The 13,133-nt window shown below is 42.2% G+C and overlaps 1 protein-coding gene across 2 annotated transcripts in view; it reads left to right on the top strand.

The window, feature by feature from the left end:
* KLHL26 (kelch like family member 26) overlaps window positions 1–13,133 on the top strand; it is a 53,297-nt gene that overhangs the window by 21,803 nt on the left and 18,361 nt on the right. The window contains exons 1-2 of one of the 2 annotated variants that reach the window (XM_078668292.1): window positions 4,335–4,355; window positions 6,861–7,043. In XM_078668292.1, coding sequence (XP_078524418.1) covers window positions 6,862–7,043 — 182 coding nt within the window. In that variant the 5' untranslated portion in view covers window positions 4,335–4,355; window position 6,861. Of the gene's footprint in view, window positions 1–4,334; window positions 4,356–6,860; window positions 7,044–13,133 lie in introns of those variants that run through there. The other variant, XM_078668293.1, reaches the window with a different exon arrangement.

Here is a 13,133-nt window from a genome sequence, read left to right as displayed (position 1 = left end):
CTGGATCTTGGTGGAGGCTTTGAGATCCAGTTAAACCCTTCTACTGCAAACTTAATTCTTCACCACAGTTTTTGGAAGGGGAAACTTTGACTTAACACTCTCCCTAAAATTAACACTCTTCTCCCTTTACCCTTGCTTTCCTCTGGAACAACCGCCCGTTGTTTATTGGGAACGCTGATGCATGATTTCTTGCATCGCACTACATCTGCCTCTAAACAGCAGGATACAACAAAGTATAGGACTTCTTAGAAAACGGAAAAGACAACATCCTGTTACTAAATGAACTGCAGTCCTGTAAGATAATAGTAGTATCATTTGGAGAGCTCTATTCAAATTAACACTACTACTGTGCACCAGTTGCATGGTGTCCTTGATGACAGTAGTAAATGTCTATATCTGTCGTTTAGCTTCGTGATGAAACACGTATGCTCTTTTGTGGGTAAATACCAGCCGAAACTAAAGATTTCCTGACATGAGAACTATGAAATGGAGGTGCGTTATCGAAAACCATTACTTTGTAGCAAACCTTCCCTGGGGAAAAATGTTATCAAGACACTCCACAATCACATCCGCAACACTTCTTGCACCTTCCTGAAAGCTGGCCATCTGAATAGTACCTTCTGTTGACAACACCACAAAAGGACCAATTATCTCAATTATAAGTTGTATCCAAGGATTTTAGATACATCAAAAGGTTTGGCCTCAACCTTCCAGACTTTAGCCAATTTGCCACTATTCATATCAACAACACAATCACTGACTGAAGGATCCATTTAAGAATCCGTTGATGGCTGCCAAAGCCCTTGTCCAATATGTCTCTTTGTAGCAGAAATCCATAAAGGTTTTCGTGAAACCGGCCACAAATTCTTTCCTAAATCCATACAGAAGAACTGTTTTATCCCCACATATCATCATGCCATTCTCAACTACCAAAGCACCTTGAGGAAATTATTTCAGTTCACTAAAAAGCTTTCTTTCATCAAGCTAACTTGACCCAACATTCTCCATCACCACCTTCAATCCTAAACTGAACTTCATTTCCTTGAACCATTCCTGCTCTGAAATGCACTGAGTACCATCTTCACCACCAACACACATGACATTCAAAGTAACAGCAACCTTGTACTCTCCTTCCTTTTATCGCTTGCGGGCAATGGCATCCTTTGCATTCTCCCCCACTCCCAAAATGATTAAGACACCAAGAACATATAGTACTCTGACAGTGTTCTGTTTCACCTTCCCAAAGGCGGCATCCTGCTAACACCCCTCTTAAACTTAGCATTTTTCTTCTACAGTTTACGAAATAACTCCTTTCAAATGCATAATTCTCAACAAATTTAGGCCAGCTTTAAATTGGACCACTTTTGGTTTTTTGGACTTCATTTATATGGTGTGTCCCCAAAACTCAACAATTCTGTGGGAAAATGTATACTTGACCTACCTTAATGTTAAACCTGGGTCAGCCACAAACTTAAAATCTTCAAATTATGGCCATGCTCTGTGTGGTCTTTGCCATAAAAGAATATTGTCCTGAAAAGTTTGTAACCTTGTAAAGCCTCCAAAGTCTCCTTCATCAAAAATCTATTATAAAATTCACCACCTATATTACGCACAAGAGTCGTCACTCATCTGTACATTCACACCATCCACAGCAAATAAGATGGATGAGAATTTATTTTGTTTCGGTCTATCTTCAAACTCTACACCATCTGTAAATTGAAATTATTGCTTTAAACACTGTCCTCCTCCTCTATGAAAAGTCCCATCCCCCACAATCCATTCTTGCATACTTTGCCAAAATACCCCCTTTTATTCCACGAGTTTACATATTTTATCAATATGTAGAATTCCCCAAATCTAACAACTTTGATGCATAAGGTGTTTGTTCTTCTTGCCACCATCATGAAGAGACTAAAGGGGATAACAACATTTTATGGATTTTGCGCTATTTTAATGTACACTTGGCTGTTGTTATGACATTTTTTTATATTTGATGTATTTTTAGCTTAACATGTCTCTTTTATGGTCCTATCTTTATATGCCGAATAAAGATTATTATTATTATTATTATTATTGCCACCACTTTGGTGTCATTGACTTTCCGGTTTTTCTCATGCTGGTTTCCTAACTATGGCATTAGTGTCAGTAAGTCTAATTTACAATACCAGTTTTTTTCTGAATTCTCTACCCCTTGGCAGTGTTTACTGTTGCACTTAAGAATAAATCATACTCCGATATGTGCCAGCTTCTTTTTTTTATTCTTCATTCCCATTAAAGTCCAATCTCAAACAACGTATTCATAACTCATGCGTTAATAATTGCACATTGCTGTAAATAACCTCCGTGTGGTGTCGTATTCCTGAATTGTCTCATTTTAATTCTGTGATCTTGATAAATCATTTCTAGCACTCCATGAACATGGTCACACTTTTGCCATACTGCAACCCCATTTGCTTTTTGGCCATTTCAAAACCATCCACCCTCACTTCATTCCTCTGATTCTTGAAATTCTTTTAAATTTGCACCTCCAAATGTTTAAGTAATGTCAACTGTCCCTGCCAAGGACCTTCACATGCGTCATGAGTACCTCATTCCCACCCTCTCAAACTATGAATATTTAATCCTTACATCGACGTAATGGGGGGGAGCGGAATACTTAAGCTGTGATGTTGTACCCAATATGTACTGAAGAGAGAAAAATAAAAGTAGACACTGTTGTCTGTGCTGACACACAATAAAGTAAAACATAAAATGTAGTGACCACGGTCCAGAATCAAAAGGACTGACTGATTCACAATTGTTAAAATCTACCTAAATCAGGAGTTAAAAAATAGAGGTGCAGGAAGAATTTTAAGCTGCAGTAAGAACAACTCTTCTGAGCAGGTTCACCTCCTGAAAACTCAAACACATTGGAATGATCTTGTCAATGGGCAGTGTTTTTCTAAAATTATTTCTTTTTTTTAGGTGCCACGTTTCAGAGAGGTTTGTTGTCTTTGGCTTGCCCCCAGATACAAAACGTTCCTTGCTTAACCAGGTAGATTGTTGTAGCGGGAACACTGTTGAGACATTACAACTGATATTAAAGGTTGTGGAATTGAATGGGCTTGATTTGAGCAAGGCAATATTACAATATAAATTCAGAAACCTGGTGGGGAAATGAACACAAACCTAACTTTAGCCTTCCATGGACTCCAGATTGGAAGGAGACCCATCCTGGGATTAAGATCCAATAGCGTACAAAATAATCAGATGACGAGTACCTGATGATGCAACACTGATACCCACTGTTCGGCTTCAGAGGTAAAACAACAACATATTTTATAGAGTACTCGTGAATTGGTGTAGCTGCTTCTCACAGAAAAGCTTCTTGGAGGCTTGCAATGATTTTACCCATTGTGTAAGAAAGAGCATTGTTAGTCCCTCTTCAGTAACAAATAACTTTCTCTTGAAAGCCTTTGGGTATTCAGATCCCCAGTTTGAGAGTGGTCACAAGGCATAAGCCTCTTGCTGTTTGCCATTGTTCAGTTATAATGACTTGTTAGTCGCGATCAAAGATAAACAAGCCGTCCTTATGCAACAAAGCAAGAACAAAAAGGTAACCTCAGGAGCATTATTTTTATGTCTTTTTATGAACGTAGAGCTTTACAGAGGTACTTGAGCGGTCAAATAAGGTTTTCCTTACTGTATTCTATGGCCATTATAAGGCGGACTGAAAGTCACTAGCACAGAAAAGGAAGAAACTTCTGCAGGCGGGTGAGTGTTCCACAGGTTATTACGAATTCATACAAAATGAAAAGTTCACCAACAAAATATCTAGAGGCCGTATGCTCTGGGAACCCTTTAGTTAAATGTTCATATTTCCTAGATGGTTAGCGAGAGCAGCAAGGAGAGCATTGTTTGTGTACAATTGTCTACTGCATGCAATAAGTGAACATGTACACATTCCTAGGTGTGTCAGTTTCTGTAATGTTAAACTCTATACAGGCCATAAAAAGTAAACTACAGAAGCTTTAGTATTTATAATTTGACAGTAAGAAAACAAGTGACTATTTAGAACTTCTGGGAATTCAAAATTCTATTTGACAAATGAACTCAGTAGCTAAAGATATCTCTCAGACTGCTTTGCACACTTTCTCCTGCCCCATCTCAAACTTTGCTTGGCAGTATGCCAGGAAGTGTTGGGTTGTCATCCCTTTGTATCTTTTATTCCCAGAGGGATGCACTGAAATCTGTGTGTAACACATAACCTCCTCTTCTATGACAGGCCCTCCCTAGTGCAAGGCTGCTGCGGAAGAAGTCACATTTGAAGGCCAATCTGCATTAATGTATTCTATACTCCACCAGTATTGGCTTGCGTGAGTGTTTGTGTACTGAGTTGCATTTTATGTTCACGATTATGGTTTGCATGGCAGGTGTGCGTGATATAGTTAGCTTTAACTTTTTTTTCCAGTGAATTTCTGCATTTGTTTCATGATAAACATTCCAAGTTCTACAAAAATAACTCCTTCCACAGGTGACCGAACCCTTGTTCTCATGGCGAGAGGCCTTATTCAGCGGGGTGGCCATAAGACTGGCCCACGGCAAGTGATCCGTGGAAGGCTATCCCCCACTGTCCCTTCCACTGTGCTCAGAGGTTTCCAACTGGAGCCAGATGAGCTTCTGTCATCAGAAACCCTGTGTCTCCCCCACCTCTAAATGGGGCATGGGAACTGCGAGTTTAGCAGTTCAGGAACACCACCGATTGATGACGGTACTCCCAATCTCCCTAACTAGATGACTCCTACTACCTCCAACTACTTGTGGATAATCACAGAGAACTGTGATGAGACATTCCATGTGGGGGTCTATCGGCAAGCTCTAATGACTGCAACTTTATTCTAATCAATATTTCTTCCAAGACGTGATTTCAAGTGAACTAACTTTGTTGTTCTAGTGTGATCATAAATTGATTAATTCACTGAAAAAAAACTAGTTATGATCCACAACGTCATGTAATATCTTTGATCATATGCGTTGTCTGTCACTGGAACTGCATCCTTTGCTCTTCGTGCAGTCTTAATATTAACATCTGTTCCCAGTCAGGGAAATTAAGCCTTTCATTGGTAGGTAATGTTTCTAAAGACATCTGTTCTGCAGTACCAAATTTACAACATTGATCTGCTGCCTTAAATCTACAGGTTCTGTTATGACTTCCCATCAGTGATTTAATTAGTGAGGCCTCCAGTTATATTTCTTATTTGTGGTTGTAGTTGTGTAACTAACCCTAGTTGGGGAATTTCAGTTATAAGTCATTCCTCATTTTGTACTTTTCACTATTTCACGTCTTAAATTAGAGTGTAACAATTGCTCACATGGCACTCTTGGAGGCTTTAAATGTAAGATACATCAATTACATGGTTCTGCCACTCTTTATATTCCATCTCCACCCACATGTCTTATGAACCGTTGTTTGTTTTGTTACTCAACTGACTTATTTCTTTTTTTACATTGTCTTATATCGTCTAACACTTTCGCAGACATTCCTTCTAACTTCTGCCTTTTTTGCTCAGTCCATTTTCTCTTTTGTACATTGTCTTAGTGTTGTGTACCTTTCTAAGGTAGTCTTGCAAATCCCTGCCCTCTTTATTTCACTGTGCTTCTATCTTATTATTTAGCATGTCATAGTCTTCATAGTGTTCAATGCCTTTCTCAAGCTCTCTTATTAACACACTCACCCCTTTGCTCTTCCTTGTTAAATTGTCTTAGTCTTCTGTGATTTCTCAGGCTCCTCTATTATCTCAGCTCTCCTTACCCCCTTTTCTCATACTTTCTCTATTGCCATGTGTTGATCAATGTAGACTTTTTGAGGCCTTTGCTAAACTTTCCTTCGTGTTCCATGCTTCTCTGGTAATCTTGCCTGTTTTTCTCAGGTCTACTACTTTGTTTAATTACTTCTACATCTTGAGCACTATCTGCCTTTTCTCTTCGTCACATCCATGTTTCATCCTTATAACTCCTTCTTTCCCTTTTTACTCACCATCTCTGCTGCAAAACAGTTCTCTTCTATATTTAGGTTACATAACATTTCTTCTGTTACACTTTACCTTCTTGCCCTCTCTCCTTCCCTCCTTTACGTCACTGTCATCAAACTCATTGGCCACCCAAACAATTAGCAATGTGGATTTTACCATGGCTGAATAAAAACTGTCTAGTGTCCTGTCACATCAGAAAGCGCATGTTGACTGAGCCAACATTACACGAGTAAGTTGGTAACACAGAACTCTTTTCCTGGTCCTGTAATGTAGCAGCAACATGTTTCTCCAAGTATGTGTTTCACTGCACATTTTTCGGCTTAATAGTTTGGTAATTTTCTACTATTGAAGTTTTTCTTTACTTAAAAACTATAGCGACCACGTGACTCTCGATGGCAACCTTAGGGAGCATATTTATCTGTTAGCGTTTTTCATTTTCCATTATTTGTAGATCGCAACACACCGGAACTTTTCAGGTTTCCCGATTTTTATCTTTTAAAAAACACAATTAACCACGCATGAAATGCCATTGGGTATCACATTTATGTATAATCCTCAATAAATGTATTTTTCCTTGAAATACCATTTATTTGGTGCATGTGGGTGGAATTTATAGCTACTGGTAACTGAAACCAACCTTATTTTTCTTCTCTTGCTGTAGCCTTCAAAATATTGATAAGCTCTCTACCAATAATCAAATTGATTTTAAAACTTGCATGCTTCCAGTTGGAGATACATGTTGCATAGTCGCAGAGTATGCATCAGTAACTGTACTCCTTTTTATTAGCCTGCTTATAAGCGTCACACAATCTTTACGAGTTTTTAAATTGTTTTCTTGTTTTATTTCAGTATGGCTGACAAGAACAGTGCCCTGAAATGCACATTTTCAGCTCCTGACCATAGCACAACCCTCCTGCTTGGACTTGCAGCACTCCGGGCACAGGGCCAGCTCCTCGATGTGGTGCTTACTATAAATAATGAAGTTTTTCAGGTTCACAAAGTTGTTTTGGCTGCCTGCAGTGACTACTTCAGGTGAGGATTGATTCCACAGGGGATCTTTTAGAGAAACAATTTGTTGTTGCTTTGAGTGTTTTTATTGCCTTCTTGGCACAGCTGTTACTGCTTTGAGGTTTCTCCTACTTTTTTCTTTTTAACCACAGCTGAACTAGTTTACTTTGGAAATACTAGAATGAAATACATTTCCACTCCCAATTATGTAAATCTTTCTCCTCTGACACTTTCTTGATATAACCGCTTATCCTGCCAGGTAGAAAGATCTGGAGAAATATTTAGTGTGCTGATGACCAGTTGCGTCAGATGAAAAGTAAAGTCCTTCAGTGAAAAAATGGTGAGCGTTGATGCGTCCTCCACCTCTCTCCATGCTTGCCTGGTTATGTAAGGTCATCCTCAAGTTGTGCATTTTCATGAGTCTCCTCCATGCTGTCTGAGGGCTTTAGTCTTCATACAGTATCAGGCTGCTATGCAAGTTCTGCACCTCTGTCTTTCATTACATTGCTGTAGGAGTGGTTTACTATCACTCGCCGGACCTTGTCTTGTCGGTACTCTGTGTTTTTCAGCTGTTGTTCGCTTTCCTATCTTCACAACCTCTAGATTTGTTTCTGCTTTTGATGCGCGTGGTAATGCCCGCGTTGTAAAGGCTACTCACCCCTCTATTCCTGCTGTCCAAGTGTCTTTTGTCACTTTACCTCCTCTACCAGTCTTCTGGTGCAACTTATGTATCTTCCCGAATGTTTTACCTGCTAGTACTGACACCATTCTTATACTTTTCATTGCTTGCATTTAGGGGCCTATTATGATTGCGAAATTTCCGCATCCTCCGGGCTGGCGGAAGCCACCGCCGGCCCGGAGGATGCGGAAAAACCGCAGCGGACCCACCAAAGACCCACCGCCACATTAGGTGGCTGGTGGGTCCTGGTTTCCGTCCGCCGCTTTTCCGCCGCGGTTGGCTTACAACCGCGGCGGAAAAGCTCTAATATGGTGGCGGTGTCTCTCAGACACCGTCCGCCATATTAGGATTGCTGCCAAGATATGCTTTTCCGCGGCGGGTTTACCGCTGTTGAAAAGCATACGGAACTTCACTGCAGGGGCCCGTTGCGGGCCCCCTAGGTGAAGGGGGGTGGGGGGGTGCACATGGGGGGTACCTATGGTACCCCCCTGTATTTGTATGCAGAAAGCGGCAGGCACCGCGCGGTGCCTGCCACTTTCTACATACAAATGCAATGCGTGCATTTTTAACATTGCTGCGGGTGCAGCTTGAAGCTGCACCCGCCGCAATGTTAAAAATAGAGGATGTGACCGCCAGGGTGGCGGTCACATCCTAATAGCACAGGAGGGAACGCCGCAGCCCATGCGGACGTTCCCTCATCCTCTGTGATCGCGGACGGACTCAAGTCCGTCCGCGATCATAATCGGCCCCTTATTTAGGGTGAGGGCTTGAGCAGAATCCCTGCTACTTTCTGCTTCTTCTAAACACTTTCCGGATAGGGCGAGGGCATGTGTTGTTAGCACTCATTGGCTATTGAGAGAAAAATAGAAACCTGTAGGGCACTGATACCAATGAACAGGTGAGACTGTAGGACGCTGCAGAGCCAAAGATCAAATGACATGAGCTCAGGTGGGTAGAGTCTTGCCTCTACAGGGTTGTGTGAGTAGAGCATTAAGGTGGGTTACTTATGCAAATTCTTTGGTATGTAGGTGAGGTAGTCTGTGAGTGGAAAATCATGTACACTTTTACACCTGGGGTACTAGGGTAATCAGCATTATGTAATGGAGATCTTGGCACCTTAAATCAACTTTCAACCACAAGTGAACAGATTTGCCTTCAATCAATGTGATTTAGGAAAATTAGAAAATAAACAATATACTGTTCATGAAGGGCAGCAATAAAAAAAATTGATCAACTTTTCAAGTTAATTCTGTGATCATTGTCAGAACAATGATCTATGCGAACTCCATGTCATATCATTATAGTGCACTAACGTCACAAAATATTCCACCTGGGAACTGCTAACACTTCATAAATCAGTACCTCATTCAGAAATACTAAATGCATACAGTGGGTAAATAATGCTTACTATAGTTTCGGCCCTATAGTGAACTCATTAGGGGCTGCATCAGGGTCAGTAACTAAATAACAGTAAAATGCAAAGCTCCTGACCAAAAGGAAACCTGCGCAATATGGCATACGTAAATTGATGTTGTGGATCCAAAGGTGGCATTTCCTGTAAACCACCATTGTCTGCACAAAGCAAACTTTCGGATTGTTAAACTGATTGAGAGATTCATTTACTTAATTTCCCTGCCATGGCAATCTATTAGTGCACTGTTAAAAAAAAGTCTATATATATATATATATATATATATATATTGTAGAAAAGTGTTGCGCAATAAGAGCTCTTAGAAATGGGGGTCAGTAGTTGGTATGTACCCTGTCCAAGTAGAGACCCTCATTCTTGTCCAGGTATGTAAGTTACACAGCTAAGATAACCCCTGCTCACACCTTTGGTAGCTTGGCACGAGCCGTCAGGCTATCTCGGAGGCAATGTGTAAAATATTGGTATGTACACAGTAACACAGTGAAAACACTATAAAAAGACTCCACACCAGTTTATAAAAATAGTCAATATTTATCTGAGTAAAAGAAACGATAAAAATCCAAATTACACAAGTAAAGATATGAATACAGTTTATTGAAGTTGATAGTGCCAACCGGGGCTATTGCTGCGTCGTGAACAGCACAGATCCAACAGTTCAGTGATACGGCGTTGGACAGACCCGCAAAACAGTACCTTAGGAAGTGAGGAGGCCTCAGGGTCTATGTGATGAAATCCAAAGATGGGGCATTGGTTCCGGCAGTCGGGCCGAAGTTGTTGAGCCCTTGGAGTCCTACGTGCTGGGGATCAAGATCTGCGATGTCGAAGTCAGGAGCCCTGGCGGGGCCAGGACTAGAATGTCATTGCGGTCGATGCGTCCTCCTCTTCATGTTCGGTGACCACGGCGGAAGCGCTGTCAATGGCAGACCCGGGGTTGCAATGTGAGATGCGTCGGTCTCTTCACAAGCAGTGCCTTCGGTGCAGGCAGCTGCGTTGGAGATGAGGTCAGAGTCGGTGGCGCTGTCATCCGTACACCAGGGGCTGCGATGTCGTCGAGGCAATGCATTGTGCTCTTCACGAGCGGTACTGTCTGCTTCAGTGCAGGCAGCGGTTTCTATGACAGCATGAAGCTATGCTGTCTTGGGCAATGCATCGTACTCCTCACAAGCAGTGGCCACGGCTTCGTTATAGGCAGCAGCGTCTGAGATGGCGTCGGGTTTGCTTTTCAAGAGGTTGCAACACAAACAGTCAGTTCAAAGGGCCCAGGACTGGTTTTAGCACCATTTGGCAAGGCAGGACTTAAAGCAGAAGAGTCCCAGTGCTGGTAACCAATGTTGATGAAGTGTTTAATATCCCTGGGACTTCTAACAGGAGGCAATCTCAACTCAAGCCGTTGGAGAAACTTGGAAAAGCAGGAGGTAGAAAGCAGAATCCAGTCCTTTCACAGCCCAAGATAGAAGGAGCAGACCAACACAGTAAAGCAAATAGCAAAGTGGTAGTTCTCCTGACAGCACCACTTCTCTTCTTCCTGGCAGAATGTCCTCAGTCCAGAAGTTATGGTGCCACAGCTCCAGTACTTATACCAGTTTCTGCCTTTTGTAGTAGGCAAACGTCAGTGGAAAGTCTCAGTAGTGCACAAGACCCTGCCTTTTCCTGACCTGACTCCAGACACACTACAGGGGTATGAGAACAGCTTAGTGAGAACAAGCACAGCCCTATTCAGGTGTCAGTGACAACTCCACCCGCCACTCTAGCTACGGAAGCAACAGCCTGGTAATGGGCCAACAGGATATGCACGGCACACCTCAGCTCAGTTTGTGTGACTGTCTAGAGTCCATGCCCAACTGCCATACTAACCCAGATGTGGATTCTACAGATGGGCAGAGGCACAGAATGGTTAAGCAAGAAACTGCCCATTTTCTAAAAGTGGTACAAAAGGGGGTGGTGATGGACGGAAGCTCGGAAGCTTGTTTCCGGTCCAGGGAAGGCATGGCTTGGCAGTTCGGGCTGGACTGTTCCCATGAGGCACAGGGTCAGACTGATTTGCATATGGCCATGTCTGAACTGGGGTGGCAGAGTTGGCTAAAGAACGGTGATGGATCAAACCCAGATCTTTTGACTGGGTGTGAGTGTTTGATTGTTTCTGATGCTCTGTCCATCACCACCCCCTTTTGTACCGCTTTTGGCCGCTATAAGTGTGGCAGGGTATGCTCAGACGTGAGTCCCTTGCTCACTTTGCCACTGGATTCAAGCAAGCCGGGCTGAAGACGGCTGGAATGCCAGAAACCGGTCCTCGGAAGCTTGTTTCCGGTCCAGGGAAGGCATGGCTTGGCAGTTCGGGCTGGACTGTTCCCATGAGGGACAGGGTCAGACTGATTTGCATATAGCCATGTCTGAACTGGGGTGGCAGAGTGGGCTAAAGAACGGTGATGGATCAAATCCAGATCTTTTGACTGGGTGTGAGTGTTTGATTGTTTCTGATGCTCCGTCCATCACCACCCCCTTTTGTAGCATTTTCTAAAAGTGGCATTTATAAGCACGCCATTTAAAAAAAACAACTGCACAAAAAGATGTATTTTCAAATTGTGAGTTCAGAGACCCCAACCCATATCTCTATCTGCTTCAGATCGGGTGTTACACTTAAAGGTAATCCCCATTTTGGCCTGTGGGAGAGATGGGCCTTGCAATAGTAAAATATGAATTTAGCAGTATTTTACTATTAGGACATGTACAAAAACACCGGTACATGTCCTACCCTTTAAATGCACTATACCCTGCCCATGGGGCTGCCTTGGGCCACACAGACACTGCAGGGGCAGGCCTGAGACCTGTTTAGAGGGCTACTCATGTAAGTCTCCCAGTCAGTTCTGCATGCCCACTAGTAACATCTAATTTACAGGTCCTGGGCATGCCTGGAGCACTTTACTAGGGACTTACTAGTAAATCAAGTATGACAATCATGGATAACTCAGTCACCAATACAATTTACACAGGGAGCACTTCACCTTTAGCGCTGGTCAGCAGTGGTAAAGTGCCCAGTCCTACAGCCAGCAAAAACGAAGTCAGAAAAATACAGGAGGAAGGCAAAACGTTTGGGGTTAACTCTGCAAAAAGGGCCAGGTCCAACAAGCTGTCAGAAACGCTTTAAACAAACCATCTAAATATATTGATAGATTCTCTAAACATATTCATAAAGCACAGCGCACAGTTCCTGTATCTGGAAATGTGGAGTGCTGCCCGCATGTTTTTCTGGTGGCAGCTCCGCCTTAGGTCCGACCATGAGTCTAGGACCAAATTCTACTGAATTATTCCTTCCAGCTACATCAGTGTGGTACTCGCCACACCCGGACAGCATAGAACTACATTTCAACACACTACCAGAGCAGACTGCTGCAGTGCTCCAAATACCCTGACACCGGCACATTGCTGCTAAAATGTGTACTTTATGCGGGAGAACAATAAAATAATTGTACACAATTTCATTGGCTTTGATGTGTATTGATACGAATTAAAAAGTAGCTTTATCCATATGTATCCTTTCCCTAGCCACCATGTTATAGAAATGTTATGGGCTGCATCATCTTCATTAGCTGAAATTGTGTATTGTATTGTGTACTGTGAAATCATCTTCAGAATAACGTAGCGTATATTTTGTATGTCCAACATTGTCTGCAAGAGCCAAAAATACGTCTTGCCAGGTTGTAAGGGAGGATCAATTAAATAATTCACTGCACCTATTTTTGTTTCCTTTATCCTCCCGGCTGTCCTATTGGTGTTCATACACACACAATTACGAAAGTCTCAGAACATCCCTAGAATGTATTCATATCCTATGGGCATTAGACACAAATTTCTAAGTTGTGACCCTACAGTGGTTGCTCAATTCTTTATTGGTCTTTCAAGTACCTAAGTCAGCGCAATTATGTAAATATATATTATGAGTTTTGGTGGAATAACCTTGTTGACTCTGAAAGTGATGCGGCAGTCATCTTTAAACATTTCCTAGGTA

This window comes from Lissotriton helveticus, chromosome 12 (assembly GCF_964261635.1).
Source record: "Lissotriton helveticus chromosome 12, aLisHel1.1, whole genome shotgun sequence".
Taxonomy (NCBI): domain Eukaryota; kingdom Metazoa; phylum Chordata; class Amphibia; order Caudata; family Salamandridae; genus Lissotriton; species Lissotriton helveticus.
This window is presented reverse-complemented; position numbering and strand designations above follow the sequence as displayed.